General features: G+C 44.1%; 1 protein-coding gene across 2 annotated transcripts in view; it reads right to left on the bottom strand.

Annotated features, from left to right (window-relative positions):
• Positions 1-966: 966 nt before the first annotated feature.
• Positions 967-22641, bottom strand: part of kcnj19a (potassium inwardly rectifying channel subfamily J member 19a) — a 28523-nt gene continuing 6848 nt past the window's right edge. The window contains exons 2-3 of one of the 2 annotated variants that reach the window (XM_004552387.4): positions 8172-8388; positions 967-3460 (exon numbers count right to left, since the gene is read on the bottom strand). In XM_004552387.4, the coding sequence (XP_004552444.1) occupies positions 2796-3460; positions 8172-8388 (882 nt within the window). In that variant the 3' untranslated portion in view covers positions 967-2795. Of the gene's footprint in view, positions 3461-5692; positions 7599-8171; positions 8389-22641 lie in introns of those variants that run through there. The other variant, XM_012919371.4, reaches the window with a different exon arrangement.

A 22641-nucleotide genomic window follows, 5' to 3' on the forward strand; every position in this document is an offset into this window, starting at 1 on the left:
ATTAAGTATTAATGTTCCTGTTATTTTTAACATGTGGAGACATCAATTTTGGGGTCATTATAGCAGAGGCTCAGACCCTCACAAAACACCTCTGACTGTCTAAAACTGTGTGCCCAGATGTTACTTTAAATAAGCAGAGGAGGTGGCAGCGATGACAGTGCCACTGCTGGAAGGTTTTTACATTTGCCTGTTGCTGTGACAGAAAGTCTGTTGATCTATGCGTGTGTTAAGAAGGTTATATATATTTAACTATATTTTTGTGACATAAATAATTTCTTGTGAATCTTATTCCCTTCTCTTTTTATCCTGTGGAACATTCTTTTGTTTTATTTGTTGACTTAACTTTGGTTTTATATTTTTCTTTATATTTCTTGCTTTTGTAGGAGCTTTTCATCATCCCCGGTATAAATGTTAATTTCCAGTATACTGACGAATCAGGATTCAAGACGTGAACCAAACTTGTGACTTTAGCAGTGCTAGGGAATTTGGACTGCTTATTTAAAACAGTCATTTTGATTTTTTCACTCCTCCTCCTCCTCGTGTTGTAACACAGAAAACTAAAATAAATCTAATTTTCTGCTTAGTGACATGCTGTAACAGTTGTCAGACCACAATACACAAATCAGCTGTTTAATCGGCATAATTCAGGTAAGCTTCAGTTTGTTGGACTCGGATGTTATTCTCTGCTGTTTGATTTGGGCAAGCAAAATAAATAAACCGCCATCCAAACATGATGTCAGAATTGATAACTTTTTCCACTATTGATGGTAGATCTGTTGCATACCATAAATCTATGGTCGTTAACTGGCAGGTTTGAAACCATAAGCGTCTGATGAAACTTTGGCAAATGAACTTGTTTATTGTCCCAGTTAGCAGCTTATGACACTCTATTTATTAGTAAATAGAGTGTCACTTCTGGTTTTGGCCTTGGCTCGGTGCTGAATTTGTTGGTTTTCAGATTTGTTGCTATATAAATATAATTGAATTCCCCTGAATTAAATTATGGAGCACAAAGAAGTAGTAAACCAGCACATAACCCCGCGTAATAAAAGCAGTCTGTCACTTTTGGACATTTCTGTTCTAGTCGCACTTGGTATGGTTTTCATATCCCTTAAAAGTCAGAAACTGGATTAGTTCATTTGAGTTTGACTATTTTTCTCAAACTAGCACATAAAACTATAAATGGTCTTTCAATTACCCCTTTCCAAATTTCAGTAATAATTGCACTATGGGTGGCTCTCAGCTGTTGGTGGAAAAATGATTGCTAAAGAATGCATGAATACGATATGAGGTTATTAATATTTATTAGCCTATTACATAAAAAACCATAATACTTCAACTTTATTGATCATTCAATCAATAGATTGTGAAATAAAATGTAAAAAATGAACCACAGCTAGCTACATAAAACTGTCTCACTCTCATCAGAACTTTCTTCTTTCTCCTAACTTATCACACTCTTTCTTTCTTTCAGTAAAGCTATTATTATCCACTTCTGGCAAATCATACACAGCATGAGAAGAGTGGCAAAGCACATGCGTAGTTAGCAAACATACAAGCGCACTCAAAGCTCTCAGTGCAGCTATATTACAGGAATAGAGTGTGTGAAGCATATGTAGACTCTGTGTAAAGTGAGTGGGTGGCCGAAGCTGCAGATTGATGGGAGACCCCGTGCGTACTGTTAAAGCCAGTCAAAAATCCTTTTCCCTCCCTTCCTTCCTCACAATAGGAAAATTGAGGCTTTGGTCTTCTCTGGATATGCTGACTCTGTATTTGATGATGATGATTTTGTTTTTGTTCCTTAATTGCATCCATGCTGTGTTGTGTGTTTATACTTGGATTTCATTAAGCCCTATGTGTTCAGGGTTGTCCTACACTTTCAATCTACTATTTCACCTGCTTTTGGTACAAATGCTGACCACATGCAGAATGACAGTTCAATAAATCTATTGTGTTGGCATAAGTTGATAAAAAACAATAAGCCCCACTAACCAAATTGGTGTGGTCGTGTGTTCTGAAATATACTGCGTTTGGATATGCTTGTTAAACAGGATGCCTCAGCTGACCACATTCAGTCTGCAATAACAGGTCATCTATAATCAGCTTCCATTCTCCAATAAACACATATTTATATTTTCCATCTTAACAGCAGTGTATCTCATTATCATCTCCCTCTCTCTGATAGCCACTTACTGCACCACGGAGTTATGGGATTGTTCCTGCATAGTGTCGCTTGCCAATGTGGTAAAATTACGGGCATTAACAACAGCCTATTAAAGCTACAATTGCATCGCACTGCTGGATTACTTATTGATATTTGGCAGAATTGCAGCACTAAAAATTTTAATGTAAACATAATAAATTCTGGGGGGGCGGTAATAAAAACACAATAAAGAGAAAGATCAAACAGCATTTATTATCATCTTAATATAATTTATATTTAGATAAAACTAAGATTGACAGTTAAGTGTAGTGGTGCATACATTAAACAATGGATTTAGTGTATACATGCACAACTCTTGCAGAATAATCAAGTTTGCTTTAAGCTCAAAGTTTGTGTTTTCTGGTTTTGTGTACCAAAGCGTAAATTAATAATAGCATAGCCTCTGCTAAGCACAAAATCACAGTAATTCCAGTAAAGATTTAGTCTCAAGAAATAAAAATGAATAAACCTCTTGTTTTTTTGTTTTAATCAAAGCCTCCAAGGGTAAAGTACATCTTTGACTCTTCTTTTCATGTGTTTGTGGTCAGAGGTCACTGTCTGTATGTTGTTATAGTCCAGGACTGTCTGGATTTCAGCGGTCGGCATTCATCTTCCTTAGCTTTGGTGGCAAGTTATCCTCCAACCTCCCACCGGCTGAAAGAAGTGGGCTGTGCATGGGAACCGGAGCAGGGGACAGCGTGGATGGCAGGCTGTGTTGGTACAGGTCTCCAGTTGACTGGGTCATGGGTTCAAAGCCCACCTTGAGAGACTTTAACCCTAGACGATTTGCTGCCTCGGGGCCAGGTGAGGAACTGAGACGTTGCAGCTTTAGGGGGAGGTCTCCGGTGCTGCAGGCCTTCTCTGAGTGCTGGGAGCTAAGCATAAGCACTTTCCTCTGAAGGTCCTCCTTCCCCGATGAACTCATCCTCTGCAATTTGCTTGGAAGTCGAACCCCAGTCCCTACATGATGGCCCCTTTCCTCAGTAGTGTTAATACAATCCACAGAAAACACGCGGTCACGTCGGGCACCGTGGCTCTCAGTCAGTGCGGGGGTAGGAGTAGACAGAGGCGATGGGAGAGAATTCTTCTCTTCATGCTCCTTGACACTGTACGGTGGTGTCGGCACCTCGAACGTGCTGTGGAACTGAGAGTAGTCGACCCTGAAAAAACCCTCTTCCAGGGACATTACTGGTAGGAAACGATGGCCCCATAAAACCTCATCCTCAGTGTATGACGTTCTTGCCTGGCATGTCATACCTAGAAGAGAGTGACGGCAGTAATAATTTTAATAACTGCTATTAAATGGGGTTTCAGCAAAACAATTATAGGGTGATAACGAGGAATCTGTAGGATCGGCATCACTGCATGCTATCTCTTTTCTCTCTCCTTTATTTCTTGTGATGACAGCTTCATGCTTTGCTCTGTGTGATTATCCAGTTCAGTTTAGTCACGTACTAGAAGATTTAAAATAAACCCACATGAAAGGGCTATTGCATTTCCCAGTTCATAAAAGTAACAAGAGGCTTTTACACCCTAATGTTTTTATTTTCAAAGCTTGCCATGTTCCAATACTGATGTACTGTAATGGAATATGTGAGATGAAGATTATTATATATATATATTAGGGGTGCAACGATATTCGTATCGATATTGAACCGTTCGATACAGTGCTTTCGGTTCGGTACGCATATGTATCGAACAATACAAAATTTGTAATTTATTTTATCAACTTTCCTTCTGACGATGCTGTCTGTGTTGAGCGCTCAGTGAATCTGCGTTCGACTACTCCGCCTAGGGTCGACAGTGCAGCCTAGGCGGAGTAGTCGAACGCAGATTCACTGAGCGCTCAACACAGACAGCATCGTCAGAAGGAAGAGCGCAGGGCAAGCTAGCGAGACAGAAGTTAAGCTCTCCTTACATCATGGACCTCCCCCACTCTCATTCAGATCTGGCGTTTGGAATTATTTTGGTTTTCATGTGACGTATGACCCTGAAGGTAAGCGAGTCATGGACTAAAGTAAAACAGTATGTTGGATGTGCCATGCAATGCTCAATTACATGGGTGGGAACTAGTGTGTTAGCGCAGTTAGCTCGTTAACGTGTTGGCCGTCTAGCCCCATGCACAGGTGATCGGCGGTAGCTCGTTAACGGAGATTTGCCGTGTTGTGGCGTTAAGGTCATTTCAACGAGATTAACCTGAAAGCACTAGTGGGAACACAACGAATATGACTGCACATTTACGCCGACATCATCCTAGTGCAAAGACAAGTGGAAGCAGAAAAAAAAAAGCAAGCATGCTACTAACTTTAGCCGAGTCATTTAGACAGCTGTTTAATATGCTGCTGAGAATATAGCCCAGAAGAAGCGGATAGTATAGCTTTTATTTTGGAAAGAGACATTTCTCTGTAATAAACTCTCTTTTCCAAAGATGAGTGATTCCTCAATCAGATACAGGGCTCGCAATATCGCTAGCTCAACGTCCCGGGGCTAGCGATTTTTTCAGTCGGGCTACCAAAATCTATCTCTTCCCTGCCCGTCGGGCTATTGTAGGAAGGAAAAATATATGTCAATGCTTTTGCATTCTTTCGGAAATGTAGCTGGGTAATTATGTCATTGGCATCGGTGAGCCACTGTCAATATGTGACATATTGAAATCGCGTTTGAATTTGCGCTTGTTTTTTTGCTTTCACTTTGCAATCGTGCAAACTGTGTATAGAGAGCGACAGCACTGATCTGTGAGTGATGATAATTTGCGCACCAATTCCTCTGACATCGTCTTATTAATCGTTAGCTTACTATGCAAACATGACAAGTGAAATCTCCCGCAGCTTAAACATGTGAGAGGTTGATCGCGCAGAGAATCGCTGAGCTTATGTGAGTGCGTGTGTAAAAGCAGCAAGATTTATATTTGACTACGATGACCTGGATGACTGAGAACCTTCACAGACAGATATATATTTTAGTTCTGCTGAGCCAAATAAGACTGGTCAGGGTGAAGAAGTGACAGCCAAAGAAAAGCTTACCACAAAACGGAAAAGTTATGACAAATCAGACTATAAGGCAAAAAGAAAGTGCAGCTTTATGGTTTCATGGACAAAAGAATTTCTGTGGCTGCAATATGACGAGCTAAATAACCAGGGCTGCACATAAGTGGTCCGCAGGTGCGCATTCGCTGTCAAAATAAAAAACACGCACAAGGGTTAGGGTTAAATTTAAAAACTGTACTTTTGAGTTAAAATATATATTTATAATTTTAATAAATGACAAATTAAAACGGCATGAACATTTTTTTTGTATCGAAAAAATATCGAACCGTGACACCAAAGTATCGAACCGAACCGAACCGTGAATTTTGTGTATCGTTGCACCCCTAATATATATATATATATATATATATATATATATATATATATATATATATATATATATATATATATATACATATATGTATGCATATATTTCTTTCCTGGATTTCATAAGCTTTGTAAGTTTATCTTTCCTTGATCTGGTAAATTATTTTCACATTTTCTTCCATTAATGGTGGCTAAAGTTGGCAGATGGTTTAGGCAAAGCTGGTTGTGATAATTGCTCATTTAAATCTGATCATCGTGATGCTCTTACATCAAAACAACATGGCATGTGTTCTGTCTTTACTTGTCTTTATTTAACTCTCTGTGTTGATTGCAGCTTCAGTCTTCGGCCAGCTAGAAGAAAATCATCTGTTGGCAAACTGGGATCAGTTTTCATCATGCTCTGGTGGAGGGCCTAAATTATAGATGATGTATTAAGCAAAGATTTCTAGTAATGGGGGTGCCTGTGCGTCTGCTTTGTGTACACGTTTTCCATTTGACCTGAGGCTTGTAAAGTAATTTTCTTGACTTTTGGATGTTTGTTGGAGGTCATTCGTGATCAATAATCACTTAGTTTGAGTTTCTTTTCTGATCCAATGGCTTTGCTACAACCTGAGCTCTTCTGTGAAACACTACAGTTGGCTAAAGAGTAGGAGTCTGATCCAGTCCCTCTGAGGGATGATATGTTCTGTGTTATGTCATAACCTGATGCTATTCCAGGCACACGACTCATCTTCATCCACAGAAACTCTTCACCATTTCTGTATTTTTTTTCTAATTGCCTTAAGGCTCAGCTTTAATTGCAGTTGCAAGTTTAGGATAATTTTCCAGCATTTTCTCCACTCTTACCAGTAAAAAACTGAACTTCAGTTGATTATAGTTGCACAAGACAACAGTAATATCAATGCAATGGAAGCTTTTGGGTCGAGTCTGACAGGCATGCTAGTTAAGGTTCATCATTTAAGCATACTTTAGGTATTCTGGTTAATGTCTACTGCTTTTTGCATAAAAATAAAAGCCCTCGGCACATCAAGACTTTATGTAAAATTCCTGACACTGGCAGAGGTTAGAGAGTACATCAACTTCATTTGCTGAGTGTTATGTTAGGGTCAGCGAATTTACATAGTTGCACGTCATCTGCATATTGTCAAGGGGCAGCCTAAAGATGAAGTCAATATACCATTAAAAGGACAAAAAAAAAAATCTTATGCCATGTTGACTGCCCTTTAGTTTTATAGTTTCTTATATAGAGCTAACAAATTCTGCCATTCTCAGTTTTCATCTCATTAGGTTGCCAGAAGTCAGCACCAGCATGGATCTTGTGTGATGCTGGGTTCAAGCGACAACCCATGTGATCCTGTTCTATTGCCACACAGAAGAAACTAACTATAACTCGTTGTTTAAAATCAGACATAAACGAGAGCTTGGAATTGATTTTAGCTGTCAGAATTTTTTTTATCAGCAATGAAATTAAGTAGTTTTGTCACATTGTTGAAAACAGAAAAAAAAAATGCCTTGAAGACATAAACTAAAACTGACAAGAATTAGAGCCACTGCATGGTAATCTGTCAAGTCTGGTTGAAACAAAGTGAATGAGTAGGAGAGACGATCAACAAGCTGAACAGCTGTGTCAGCAGCAGCTGGATATACCGGGAAGCTGTTAATGTGTTTGGGGTAATGGGATGTGGGTTAGTGTGAAGATGCACATACGGAAATGACATTTTAAAAATATGCTTATTTTTATTATTGTTATTATTTTTAAGCATTCCTTTTCCATACAGTTGACAGCATATTGTGGACAATTGTAGGTGACACTTCCAGGGCTTTCCTCTTCTACTCCTAAGCTCCGAGTGCTGTGCACTGCGACACTAGACTTCTAGCTGCACCCTGATTTAATGGTGTTATCAACAGAGCACAGCCGTGTTGCCTGCCTGGCTTCTCACTTCCCGCTGATCCTTCCCTTCTGCTCTAAGCCTATTCAGCTCCATGGTTTCTCCTACAACAGTGACACAGGCAGGGTTATGGGGGGATGCCTAGAAGCACGGCTGAAAAGAAAAGAGGAGGATGGATTTATTTGTATTGGACTTTTGGGATGAATCATTGTGTTAAATATGCAACAGAGAGATCTGTGTTGTTGCTGAGGGTACTCCAGCATGGCTGCCTGTAGCGTACAGCAGCGGCTTTATACCAGTGTCTCACACCCTCTGAATTACTTCTGCGCTCAGCTGTCATGTGAAAAATTGAGTGGAACTTCAACTAAAACCTCATTCATCAAAGTGACACACGCATCTACGACCACAGGGTTTTATTATGCATAGAGTAGACATAAACTAATTCTGCAGAAATAAAATATCCCTTGAAATTCAATCAGTGCGTCATTCTCATGTGTTGATGTCATCCTTGGTTTCTCCAGTTCTTGTGCTGTTCAAATATGCCAAACTGGGAAGGTGGGGAAATTAGATTCCAGATTATGAGTATCTATTTGATAGGAGCGTTATGTGGCTTGTTATTAATGTTGGACTTTACATTTAGATTGGGAGTGAGTAAAGCGGGGAGAGAAAACAAACAATGGGAATGGGGAAGGACACAGTTTAAAGAAATGGCGTAAGATTGCTCACCGGTAGTTTCAACGATGCCCTCGAGGATAACGACAATTTCAAACTGTTCACTCATGAGAGAGCGCTGGGATAGGTCAAAAAAGGGGCTCTTGGGATTAATTTCATGACAAATGGTGAGAGGGGATACCAGAAAGAGCTGGTCTGCACCCGTTCCAAAGCCTACATCCAATTCGCACTGGTCCAGAGGCAGGAACTCGCCCTCAGGTGTCTGACGAGACTGAAAGATAAAAGTCACACATAAGTAGACGGAGACAGAGGAAAGTGTAAAGAAAGCAAAACAAAAAGATACAAAAATAAAAGAAAGAGACAGGGAAGTGATAATTACATTCATGTAGTCTTTAAAAAGTCAATTGAGTTCTTCTGTCCACCTATAAATGAAATATTTTTGTATTCTACTTGGTACTTTATGACAATGTTAAAATGCCCAGTATTACAAGTCCAATGGAAAAGTGTGGCAAGTTAAGTACCTCATTTGTAATTGAGCTGTATATGAAAAACTATTTAAGCTGCTTTAGCATGCTTGTACTTTCTGCCCATCTGCAAACTGCTTTGCAACCCACTTCTGCTCCAACTACTCCTTTCATGCTGTTCTCAATGCTGCCTGCTTTCTCCTGTGCTGGGTTTTGTAGTTGATGTCTACCTTCAAATCTAAAGGACAGCAGATTGAAATAACATCAATTAATTCGAGTATAGTGGTCCAGACTCAACTGATATTTTAAAAGCAGACCGATAGACTATAGAAATATTATTACTTTCATCTAATTAACAAGTGTTCCAAAATTTCATGAGTCAAAAGGTGAGAAAATGCATTTCTCTTAAAATATATAACTCTCTCACTCTATATATATAATCCCTCACTCTCTCTCTGTGCTATCTTGTTTGCCATGTCCACAGACTTTGCGCTTCACATTGATTTCTAGGAGAACTTGCAGGCAGACGTATGAGACAGCTGTGTTTGGACAGGACTTGCCCACAGAGCGTTAACTGGTGCGGAAGCATTTAATTGCCCAGATGATGTTAGAGCTCAGCACCGGGGTCCTGGATGTATTTTCTTCTTTCCTGTCTTATTCTGTCTAATCAATCTGTTCACCTTTTCTCTTCACATTTTCTCAATTAGCAGTCTGTTTCACCTGTTATTACAAAGTCTTTTACATTTCAAGACATTTTCTGACATCCTGCTGCAAAAAGCCTTTCCGATTTTCAAAAGCTTCAGGGTGGGCCATTTATATGGATACACCGCAATAACATGGGAATGGTTGGTGATATTAAAGTCCTGTTTGTGGCACATTAGTATATGTGAGGGGGCAAACTCCTCAAGATGGGTGGTGACCATGGTGGCCATTTAGAAGTCGGCCATCTTGGATACAACTTTTGTTTTTTCAATAGGAAGAGGGCCATGTGACACATCAAACTTATTGGTAATGTCACAAGAAAAACAATGGTGTGCTTGGTTTCAACGTAACTTTATTCTTTCATGAGTTACTGTATTTACAAGTTTCTGGCCACTTATAAAACATGTTCAATGTGCTGACCATTGTCTTGGATTGTCAATGCAACCCTCTTCTCCCACTCTTCACACACTGATAGCAACACCGCAGGAGAAATGCCAGCACAGGCATCCAGTATCCGTAGTTTCAGGTGCTGCACATCTCGTATCTTCACACCATAGACAATTGCCTTCAGATGACCCCAAAGACAAAAGTCTAAGGGGGTCAGATCGGGAGACCTTGGGGGCCATTCAACTGGCCCACGACGACCAATCCACTTTCCAGGAAACTGTTCATCTAGGAATGCTCGGACCTGGCACCCATAATGTGGTGGTGCACCATCTTGCTGGAAAAACTCAGGGAACGTGCCAGCTTCAGTGCATAAAGAGGGAAACACATCATCATGTAGCAACTTCAAATATCCAGTGGCCTTGAGGTTTCCATTGATGACGAATGGACCCACTATCGTTGTACCCCATATACCACACCAAACCATCACTGATGTTCGACTAATGCCACTCTCCAGTGACATGCAGCAAGTGCTACGCTGTGGGCTCTTGCTGAATGAAGCTAGGATAGCCACTGATGTTTCTTCATTAGTGACAGTTTTCTTGTCCACATTTTGGCAAATCCAACACTGAACCAGTTTCATGAAACTTAGCAAGCAGTTTGCTAACTGTAGCATGGGAGATGGGTGGTCTCGCAGGGTGTCTTGCATTGAAATCTGCTGCAATGACCCGGTTACTGCGTTCACCAGATATCAACACAATTTCGATCCGCTCCTCACGTGTTAACCTCTTCGACATGTCAAAGGCTGTGAACAAAGAGAAACGTGTAACTAACTCATGAAAGAATAAAGTTACGTTGAAACCAAGAACACCGTTGTTTTTCTTGTGACATTACCAATAAGTTTGATGTGTCACATGGCCCTCTTCCTATTGAAAAAACAAAAGTTGTATCCAAGATGGCCGACTTCTAAATGGCCACCATGGTCACCACCCATCTTGTGGAGTTTGCCCCCTCACATATACTAATGTGCCACAAACAGGACTTTAATATCACCAACCATTCCCATTTTATTACGGTGTATCCATATAAATGGCCCACCCTGTATAATTAATGTGAAATATTTTCATAGCTATAAAAAATGTAGGAAGGGAAGATAAAAACAGGTGTGGGTGGGGAAAAAAAAGTCTTGAGAATCAAAGATTATTTTGGCAAAAATCCACATTTAAGATAATTAGGAACAATATCTTCTTTGGCATCGTGGAGCTCAGTTAAAGTCAGTTATCAAAAAAAGATGCTTGAACTCCTTTTAAAGTAAATTAATGTCATTAACTCCAAAGAAAATAATCTGCAAAAAGATGATTTTACTCTTTTCACAGATTAATTTTTAGATTCTTTTACATGACACCCTGCCTTCTCTACTCTTCTCTCTTTTTTTGGGTCATTGTTTTACCTCAAACCAATTATTTGGATGCGTCACTCACCAGCCACCCACCTAACAGCACACACTACTCCTCCACCTCAGCTCCACGCAGCTTCATAATGAACTCCCACACAGACTACCACACAGCCTCACCAGCTTCTCTGTAATGCTTTCTGCCATTTCTGGATCTTTTGTTCTTGTTGTGAATCTTAATAATAATCAATACACTATTCACTAAAACACAGTCCCCTCTTTCACCCCTGCCCGAAACACCAATGAAACTGGAAATTGGCCATTTGTAGGCTACTTAACACACCCCTAACCTAGCTGGGTCATCTGTTTACTGATCTAAGCCATTCTGTTTTACTCTGACCCAAATGAGTAACCACTAATTTTGCTCTGGCTAGAATAGAAATTATCTACTGGAGTTAGCTAGTTAAGCAGATGCTTGCTCCATGATTTGGTTAAAAAGCCAGTCTGCAGACTCATTGTTGATGTTTTCAGCCCACTGGTCACCAGCTGATTGAAGAGCGCACATTAAATTAAAGACACGGCTGTTGAAATATATTTGCATGCTTAGCCTAAACACTTATCTTATCACTTATCAGTTCCCAGAGTCAGAACCAGACACGGAGAAGCTGCATTCAGCTTTTATGCTCCTTATATCTGGAACAAACTCCCAGAAAGCCTCAGATTAGCTGAAACACTCAGTTTATTTAAATCCAGGTTGAAGACTCACCTGTTCTCAGCTGCATTTGAATAAAGCACCAAATCCACACTTTTAAGCTTAAATTTCAAAACTTACATTTAACTACTGATTTTATCTACTGTTCTGATTTTATCTGTTTTGATTTTATATACTGTTTTGTTTGTTTGTTTGTTTGTTTGTTTGTTTGTTAATTAGTTAGTTAGTTTATTTGCGTGTTTTAATCAATTTTAAATCATGCTTTTTATTTGTTCTTGTTTCTAATGTCTCTGTAAAGCACTTTGAATCACCTTGTTGTTGAATTGTGCTATACAAATAAACTTGCCTTGCCTTGCCTTATCTAAGAGAAAGCTTTCTGCTTTCAACTTGCAATAGAAAAGGAGTGAGAGATGAAGAGGGGCTGTAGTGTTTGGAATGTAGCTAAAAGTAGCTGAAGTTGCAGATATGTAAACCTAAACCCTAAATCTGAGAGCAGACAGCTGCTGAAAGTTTCAGCATTCAGGGAATACTTCTGGTAAATGGTAAATGGACTGGTTCAAATATAGCGCTTTTCTACTCTATCTGATCACTCAAAGCGCTTTATACAACTAATTCATTCACCCAATCACACCCATTCACACGAGCATTTTTTCTAAGCTGTTAAGTGCTCCCTATTGTCAGCCGGTGATCGGCTGTGATCAGCTGATCACGGGGCCGGGGTTAAAAGAGAGACGCCACCCACCTGTTCGCCGCTCAGACATCAGTCTCTTCGTGTCAGGAGCTCCGAAACTCTGCCGATGTCAGTCTCCGCCTGATTCAGCAACCGTGAGTGACAATCCCTTTCAATCCTTTTTCTCTTCCTGGCTCCGCTCGCTCTCTGTCTGTAACGACAGTTCCGAAGCCACGCTTCGTGCACTGATCATTACTAGAATAACTGCGTGTCTGCTCCAAACCCACCGCTAGCCTTCGCCGCGCTTGGGTCTAGCCAGCACGCCACACGGGCACGCCGAATTACTGTGTGTGATCCGCCCGACCGTGACAGGATGTCTGAGCCACATATAGACCCAGCGGAATTCGAACGGCTGAAAGCCGAAGTATTATATCTTCGCGGTGTGGTGGATCGGATGAGCACAAAGATGGAGTCTCTCACCGAAACTGTCCTCCAGCTTTCCTCTTCCGTCACCTCGCTGCAACGTCAGCCAGCGCCGGTGAGCGCTGAACCCCGGATCGGACTACCAGATAAGTGGAACGGAGTAGACGGCCGGCCTGATGGGTTGCTCGCCACCTTAGACATGATGTTTGAATGTCAACCCACTAAATACGCCACTGCCCGTGCAAAAGTGGCGATGCTCACCTCTCTCTTGTCTGGCCAGGCTCAGGAATGGGCCGCGGCTCTCTACAACAATAAATCTGCAGCGTGTAATGACTATGCTCTGTTTGTGGAGGAGTTAAAAAAGACTTTCGTTCCCCCCAGCAGTGAAGTGGAAGTGGAGTCACAGCTGCTTCATTTACGCCAGGGCAGCCGACCAGTCTGTTACTTCGCCTCCCAATTCCGCACCCTGGCTGCTAAGCTTCAATGGGGAGATGCTTCTCTGCGCTCCATCTTTCTAGAGCAGGGGTGCCCAATCCCGGTCCTCGAGAGCTACTATCCTGCAGCTTTTAGATGCATCCCTACTCCAACACAGCTGAATCAAATGGTTTGATCTCTTCAGCATGCCATCATGTTTGGCAAAGGCCTGATAACAAGCCATTCATTTGATTCAGGTGTGTGGGAACAAGGATGCATCTAAAAGCTGCAGGACGGTAGCTCTCGAGGACCGGGATTGGGCACCCCTGTTCTAGAGGGACTGGCTGATTACATCAGAGACGAGATGGCCGGCCGTTTGGCCCCAAAGACCTTGGATGAGGCCGTGGACCTTGCCCTGAAGATCGACCAACGTGTGATGTCGCGGCCTCGCCATGCCCCTCGGGCCTTAAAACCCTTCCAGCCTCAGCGGACCACGTCGTCGCGACCTCCTCCCTCACTGATGGAGCCACGGCTAGCCCAAGCAGCACATCCAGCGAGGAGCCCATGCAGCTGGGTGGACTCCCCAAAGAGGAGAAAGAGAGACGCTGGCGTGAGGGCCTCTGCGCCTACTGTGGATCAGCTCGACACCGTCGTCCCCAGTGCCCGCTACGGCCGGGAAACGACGACGCCAGGTAGACTACGGGGGTGTCCCACCTGGCCCTTCCCACTCCTCCGATCCCTCTCGTTTTCTGTTACCGGTCACATTTCACCTGAAACACCAACAGCTCTCATCTGAAGCCCTCCTGGACACCGGAGCTGCCGAGAACTTCATCGACCAAAAACTAGCCTCTCGGCTTCGCATCCCATTGACTTCCGTCGACCGATTTCTCCCGGTGACCTCAGTAGACGGGCGACCACTCCAACCCTACCCGGTCCAGTTCCAGACCCAGCCAGTCCGCATGTCTGTCGGGGATCATCAGGAGGAGATCCGGTTTCTAGTAGTCTCGGCCTCTTCCTCTCCTCTCATCCTCGGATACCCCTGGTTCCGTCGACATGACCCCCACGTCTCCTGGTCTTCCTGCCAGATCCTGGACTGGGGTCCCCGGTGTTCACGCCGCTGCCTTCTCCTCCGGACTGGACAGGACTCAAAGTCAGAAGAGGCGTCACCCCCGGAGCCCATCGATCTGGATAGGATCCCTCCGGCTTACCATGACCTGTCCGAGGTCTTCAGTAAGAGGCGAGCCTCCGCTCTCCCTCCTCATCGCTCCTACGACATGGCCATCGAGCTCCTCCCGGGAGCAGTCCCTCCTCGTGGTCGCCTGTTCTCGCTGTCAACCGCAGAGAACAAAGCCATGGAGGAGTACGTCGCTGAGGCTCTCCAACAGGGCTTCATTCGCCCTTCTACCTCCCCTGCAGCTGCGGGGTTCTTCTTTGTAAAGAAGAAAGACGGCGGGCTTCGCCCCTGTATAGACTACCGAGGCTTGAATAAAATCACTGTTAAGAACCGCCATCCTCTGCTATCCACCGCGCTCGATTCCCTCTCCCAGGCCTGCATCTTCACCAAACTAGACCTACGCAGCGCTTACAATTTGGTGCGCATTAGAGAAGGGGACAAATGGAAGACGGCCTTCATCACCCCTAACGGGCACTGGGAGTATCTGGTGATGCCCTTCGGCCTCTGCAACAGCCCTGCTGTCTTCCAACACCTGATCAACGATGTCTTGCGGGACATGCTGGGCCGGTGGGTGTTTGCCTATCTGGATGACATCCTGATCTACTCCCGCACCGAAGTGGACCATATTCGCCATGTGCGGGCCGTGCTAAGCAGGCTGCTCGAGTACCAGCTGTTCTGCAAACTGGAAAAGTGTGCCTTCCATCAACGGTCCACTACCTTCCTGGGCTTCACCATCTCCTCCAATGGCCTGACCATGGACCCGCAAAAGCTCCAAGCCGTGACCCAGTGGCCTCAGCCTTCCAGCCTTAAGCAGCTACAGAGCTTCCTGGGCTTTGCCAATTTTTATCGGCGCTTTATCCGCAATTTCAGCACCATTGTCGCGCCACTGACATCCCTCACTAAACCAGCTAACCTGCCCAGGCCCTTCTGCCTCCCCCCTGGTGCGAAACTGGCATTCCGAGACCTTATCTGTCGGTTTGCTACAGCTCCCGTCCTGCTCCACCCTGATCCTGCCGGAGATTTTGTGGTGGAGGTGGATGCCTCCGATGTTGGCGCTGGCGCCGTCCTCTCTCAACATGGCCCGGATGGAAAACTTCACCCGTGCTGCTATTTTTCAAGGAAATTCTCTGACACGCAGCGACGGTATGGTGTCGGCGACCGGGAACTCCTGGCCATCAAGTGGGCCTTGGAAGAATGGCGGCATTGGCTCCTGGGAGCGAAAGAACCATTTCTGATCTGGACTGATCACCAGAACCTGATCCATATTCGTTCTGCCAAGCAGCTCAACCCAAGGCAGGCCCGTTGGGCCTTATTCTTCGAACCGTACAACTTCCACCTCGCCTACCGCCCTGGCTCCAAGAACACCAAGGCAGACGCCCTCTCCAGGCAGTTCGCCCAGGACGACTTCACGTCAGACCCTGGACCTATCCTACCGTCTCATTGTTTCGCTGCCCCCCTTCGGTGGCCCTTGGAGGACTCTATCCGGGATGCCCTGACCGCCGAACCGCCTCCGCCGGAGACCCCAGCTGGGCGGCTCTATGTGCCATCCCGGTGCCGTCAGGAGGCCTTGCTCTGGGCTCACTCCTCCCCGCTCTCTGGTCACCCAGGGCCCGACAGAACCCTCCAGCTCCTCCGTCGTGCCTTCTGGTGGCCCTCCATGACTCGGGACGTCCGTGACTTCGTTTCCGCCTGTGACACCTGTGCTCGGGCCAAGTCCTCCACCCAGCCGCCCGCTGGCGACCTTCACCCTCTCCCGGTGCCGAGACGTCCCTGGTCCCATGTCGGCCTTGACTTTGTTACCGGCCTTCCATCTGTGGACGGTCTTGACACCATCCTCACCTTTGTGGACCGGTTTTCTAAGGTGGTGCACCTGGTCGCCCTGGCCGGCCTCCCCTCCGCCAAACGGACGGCCGAGCTCCTCCTGGACCATGTTGTCCGGCTTCACGGATTCCCCAAGGACATAGTCTCCGATCGGGGGCCACAGTTCACCGCCAGGTTCTGGAAGGCCTTCTGCCGCCTGATTGGAGCGTCTCCCAGCCTCTCGTCCGGCTATCACCCTCAGACCAATGGGCAGGTTGAACGGACCAATCAACAGTTGGGGCGCTTCTTACGGTGCTTCGTCTCCGCCCAACCGTCGCTATGGCCTCGTTACCTGGTGTGGGCTGAGTTGTCTCATAACCTTCACATCTCTTCCGCCACCGGTCTCTCGCCCTTTGAGGTCTGTCATGGATTTCAACCTCCTATCTTCAGCCATCAGGAAGCGGAGGTCGACGTGCCGGCTGCTGAACGGATGGTCCGCCGCTGTCGCCAGGCCTGGATCAAGGCGCGGGCTGCCATTTCCCGGGCCAACGCTCTGTACACCCGGCAGCATCATCGCCGCCACCGCCCGGGTCACCCCTTCCGGCCGGGGGACCGCGTCTGGCTCTCCACAAAGCACCTACGGCTGCGCAGTGAGTCCAAGAAGCTCGCTCCCCGGTTCGTCGGCCCGTACGAAGTCACTGCCCGGCTCAACCCCGTGGCTTACCGTCTCCGGCTTCCGCCCGCCATGAAGGTCCATCCGGTTTTCCACGTCTCGCAGCTTAAGCGGCACGTCGCTTCCCCACTGGCGCCCCTGTCTACGCTGTCCGTCGGATCTTGGACTCCCGTCCCCGGGGCCGGGGGGTCCAGTATTTGGTGGACTGGGCTGGCTACGGCCCTGATGAACGCTCCTGGGTGCCGTCCCGCTTCATCTTGGATCCTTCCCTCATCTCGGATTTCCGTCGCCGCCATCCTGGCCCGTCGGGTGCCGGTCCTCGGGGGGGGGTCCTGTCAGCCGGTGATCGGCTGTGATCAGCTGATCACGGGGCCGGGGTTAAAAGAGAGACGCCACCCACCTGTTCGCCGCTCAGACATCAGTCTCTTCGTGTCAGGAGCTCCGAAACTCTGCCGACGTCAGTCTCCGCCTGATTCAGCAACCGTGAGTGACAATCCCTTTCAATCCTTTTTCTCTTCCCGGCTCCGCTCGCTCTCTGTCTGTAACGACAGTTCCGAAGCCACGCTTCGTGCACTGGTCATTACTAGAATAACTGCGTGTCTGCTCCAAACCCACCGCTAGCCTTCGCCGCGCTTGGGTCTAGCCAGCACGCCACACGGGCACGCCGAATTACTGTGTGTGATCCGCCCGACCGTGACACCTATCTAACATTCATGCACATTCACACTCCGATGGATCGAAGAGCAACATGGGGTTAGTATCTTGCCCAAGGATATTTTTGATTGAACCACCAACCTTCCGGTTAGTTGCTGACCTGCTCTACCATCTGAGCTACAGCCACCCCACTTCTCAACAACAGGGAAATAAATAATGATGTGCTATTTGGCCTTGAAATAAACCAGACCAGGTGATGTGCTGATGCCGGTCTTGCTACAGGTGCTCGACAGAAAACAGCAGTTGGAGACCACAGCACAAACAACCTTTATTGTGACTCTGTGCAATGAACTTGCAGTCATGTTTCCTTTGAAATGGTTGCTTCAAAAATGGGGTCTGTGACCACTTAGAGTCAGTTGCCATCATTAAAGCAACTGTGGTGCATTAAAATGGCAATAAAGTGGTAATAAGAGATTCCTGGTTGAAGGAGTCAAGTTTGCAATTCCATTAAATTTTTTGTGATAACAGTGATAAATAGGTGGAAATTTACAAATTTCTTGCTGTCTGTTGCAATTTTGTTGCCATTTGTATACACATAGACTGCTTACATTCAGAGTCCAGCCAGAATCTCAAAGATTTGAAACAGAAATTAGTGATGTCATTGCTCCAGGACATCATCTTAACAGCAGAATCAGACAGGAACTCAAGCAGCTTTGCTTTCATGTAAGAATATAACTAGAATACGACCAGTTGAGTGGAGTCCCCATATTACATATATTGCTTGCAGAGTGTTTGCAGTCTGTTATAAATCAGCAATTACTAGCAGACCTTCATTAGTCTAAAGGGGACTACAATCAGGCCCAATCCAACCACGACTGTTTGGAGACAGTCTACCTTTTACCAGGGGACCTATGCAACCACACTGCGATTGAAAGTGGCTGCTGTAGTACTTTTAGATTGCTAAATGTGAAGAAATTAATTGGAATCATCTAAAAACTACAAAGGAAATTTCTGTCCTCTTCTTTATTCTCCTGTGTCTGGGCCATTAGATGAACATGTCTTCAAGAGAGCTTAAACACATAAGCACACTTTTTTCATGTATAGTATAAAGTTTATGGAATAAAATACACTTTGCTTGAGCGTTTCTCTTGGTTTTTGGTGCCTTCTTTAAATGTGATGAAGTTTAAAGTTAGCTAGCCTAAAAATAGCCTAGTTAAGCTATAACTGAGCATGACGTGAATGTAGGTAATCAAGGCATTATACCGAATGGGAAAACTAAAGTAAAAGCAGAAACTGTTTATAAAATAATCCAAAGACGATACATCACATTTATCTGAAACACTGATGCTGACTAGTTTAACAAAATGTCATCAGGTAATTTTTCTGATGCATGCACATAGACTGCATATTAGTCTTAGCTAATGTGACGGTGCACAGAGATGGTTCTGCATTTTTTTCCTCGTGTAAATTATCTCAAAATGTTGCAGCAGGTAATCATTAATCCAAACTCCAAACAACCGTGCATATTAAACAGCATGTCTATAAACATGATTTATTGTTAGAATCTGTATTCGTTTTACTAGATAATAAAGTAGCTACTGCTGAGTTTGAAGTGCTGCAAAAATAAGTTTAATTAATGAAAATTTTCTTTTAGTGTGCTTCTTTGTACTTCCCGCCCCCCGCGCTACAGTTACTAGTCCTAGTCCGATTTCATCCTGACCTGCCGGTGATATTGTCCTATCTCCCAGATGCAAACTGTGAATAAGGTGCGAGTAAACAGGTTTTGCATTGCCAGAAAACACTGCATTCTATTTCTATCTCCTGTGAATATCAATGAGATGCTCGTCTGGATTTATGTCGGGGAATGACTTTCGTGTCGAGCGGGCATTGTTCACTTGTCAGGTGCTTACAGGCCACTGAATACTATTTGGCATTGTTCCTCCTTTGAGGGTTATCTCATGTTAGCTTAGGGAAATTCTTCTTTTCACTTTCTGTCTTAGTCGCTTAAGATTAAAAAGATGGATGACTGTATGCAAACATTGACAGGCAAAGCTTCTTACAAAGGCCCCCTGGCACTCTCCTAGACTCCTTCTTGCACAAAGATCCCGAGATAGCTGAGCTTGTCTGCTTTTTTTTCCTCCTGTAAATCTGACATGCTGTTTCAACCAATCAACAGATTTTTCTCTCCAAGCTCTCACATAGTCAGACAGGAACTGTTTTTATTTCTTCTCCACAATATTTTTGGGGAGAAGAAGCACTGGATGAGCACACAAACATCTCTCTTTGAATTTTTACCTGTCACGTCTGATTGCTCACCATGCCCATCAACGACTCAGCTACTCATTATCATTAGAAAAGCGAGGCGTTTTTTTTTTCCCCCTCTGTGCTTGCAGTGGAAGTGTCTCAGTGGTGTGAATGATGCTCATGGATAAAGACAGGTGATAAATAAAACTGATTAGACCTAAAGGGTCCTGGTCTTCCTACTCAACTCCACTCCTGCTCGGCCAGACCCTCATCAATCAGCAGCCTCAGTGGAGATGGAGGTGGAGGTGCTTATAGGCAATCAGATCGACCGGCCGACAATCCGTCCAAATCACGCGCGCTTTCAGGCTGCAAGTTATGCACAGCCTAATCATTAGATTTAGAAAAGCCTTGGTTAACATTTCATTCAAGCCAATCCAGCCAAGACTGAGTGAGATTAATTAGAAAAGTTAAATCACAAGTTAAATTAATTGGGAGAAACAACCTGAGGTAGACTGCATGGTGTTCTTCTGCTCTTACAAACGAGACTGCAACTGCAAACAACTGCTTGTGTTTAAGACTGCTTATGAACGGGTTTAAAATGAATGTCTGCATCTTCCTACACTTTCAGCTGTTGAAAGGCAGAATCGCTTAATGTCGCCAGCCTCTGGTAAAAGCATAAAAGACGGCTCAGTTTCTCTGCAGAACCTTTGTTGCACCATCGTCACCAAGATGTGTTCCTACCACAGCAACTGAAGATTTCATTTTTTCTATTTAAATGTGTTACTTTTCTCCTTTTATATAACTGAACAACACTTACATAGAGCTTTCATTGCTTCGCCTAAAAGCTCCCTTTATCCAGTCAAGCAGCCATTTCTGCTTTACTGTAAATCACTTTTTACATCATAATCAAATACAGTTTAATACACCTCTGCATGATCTGTTAATGAAAGAGCTCAGAGGGGAAACCTCACTGAGCTGACCAGGCACACAATTACACAATTGAATTGTGAGACCAGCTTTTGGTGGACTTATCCACTTTAGAGAACGTTTGTCTAAAGGTGCTCTTTTATGAGTGTGGAAATGTCAACTGAGAAGAGGAGAGTTTTCCTATTTAACATGTTTTACCGAGGGTAAGGTCCAGGTTACTTTTCTTTGAGACTGCATATTTTTGTTGTGTGTACTTTTTACATAATAGAACTGAAAGAAAGCTATTCAAACACACATGGGCGCATTAATCGGACACACATAATTGAGTCTTGAGGCACAAGAAAAATGCGGCTCATCCTGATAATGTGAGACCAGCTATTGTGCACAGATCAACTGAAAAGCTTCCAAAGATGACACCTACTCAGGGCTGTACAACAAAGTTAATAGAGGCTCTCTTCTACACAACAGGGGGAGATGAATGATGGCAGAAAGATGTTAATCTTGAAATTTCGTAAATTAATGGTCTTATTTTTACTCTAAACGCAATCTTAATGCTGCCGTTCATTTCTAACGTGCACATTAGCGCCCATAAACTTTAAGCTCGGGCCAGTTAAACATGAAACTTAAAGAAGCATATTTAGGTCTAACACTATCCTTTAATGAAGGAGACGTGGGAATCCGTTTAGTTTTGGACGAGATCAAAGTAAAATGAATTTTATTAATTGGAAATTCTCTGCAGTACATACTAATAGACTAATCAATCTTCTAATCTGTGTTCTATTAGTTGCAGCAGTGCAAGATGGGCTTCGCTGCTAATTGTGAATCCGTGTAAATTGCCATGACAACATAAGCAGTGCGTTTGCGCTGCTCTAACTTTACTGCACAGCTTCATTTGTGGCATTATTAACATACAGCTTAACGGGCTCTGCATACAAGCATGAGAAATTATATTGTTAGGAAATTAATTCCTTTTAGTTATTGAAAATGTGGCGCTTACACCTGATTTTAATCTGGTTAGAGGTGCACGTTGGTTAAGCCAAATTAAGAAAGAGCCACTTTTGTGACTCATGTAACCCATTAATGTTGAATTGTAGTACACCCATGCAGTCCCTCAAAAACCAAAAATCTTCTGAGTTGAGATTCATTTTGGGCGATTGTTGAAACATGTTCACGTTTTTGAACATTCCCTGCAAAAAAGTGGTATTTATATTTTTATGCTGCAACTGCATGTGGCTGCTCCACTGTACACTGTGCACCGTTTAACAAATAGCTCACTTTTTTTTTTTTTTTTTTTTCTTCTAAATGACATCAGAAACAGCAGTATGCGACATTACGTGATGGCAGAGCTTCAGTTCATCCTTTGTCATTTTTTTTTTTTTTTTTTTTTTTTTTTTAATAAATAGGACAGGGGGAATGAATGAGAGAAAGAGGGGGAGAGAAAGAAAGAAAACCAAAGGGGAGAAGAGACGGTGAGAAGGGGGGGGAAGAGAGAGAAAAAAAAAAAGAACTCCTGGGTCACCTGTATGGAGAAAAAAAACAAACAAACAAAAAAAACAAACAGAGGAGACAGCAAACAACAAAGAGCAACATAATAATAGAGAAAACAAAGCACCATCACAATAAACTAGCTAGTCATAGATATCAGTATTTACTAAGTAATAAACGATATTGTGCAGCACGCAAGATAGACAGCGCACAGTGTGCTTTGAGGCAGCAGCCAAGAAAGCTGTAGTCCGTGTCTGTGAATACCCATGTGTGCATACCTGTGTGGATCAGCATGCTTGCATTCCAAAGGTTTCTCCATGTAATGATCTGCTAGGGAGTGTGGGGGGGCCACAGCCCCGTCCTCCAGGGTGTGAAGTGGGTATGGAGGAGATCAAAACTCCAGAC

Source organism: Maylandia zebra, linkage group LG4 (assembly GCF_041146795.1).
Source record: "Maylandia zebra isolate NMK-2024a linkage group LG4, Mzebra_GT3a, whole genome shotgun sequence".
NCBI lineage: Eukaryota > Metazoa > Chordata > Actinopteri > Cichliformes > Cichlidae > Maylandia > Maylandia zebra.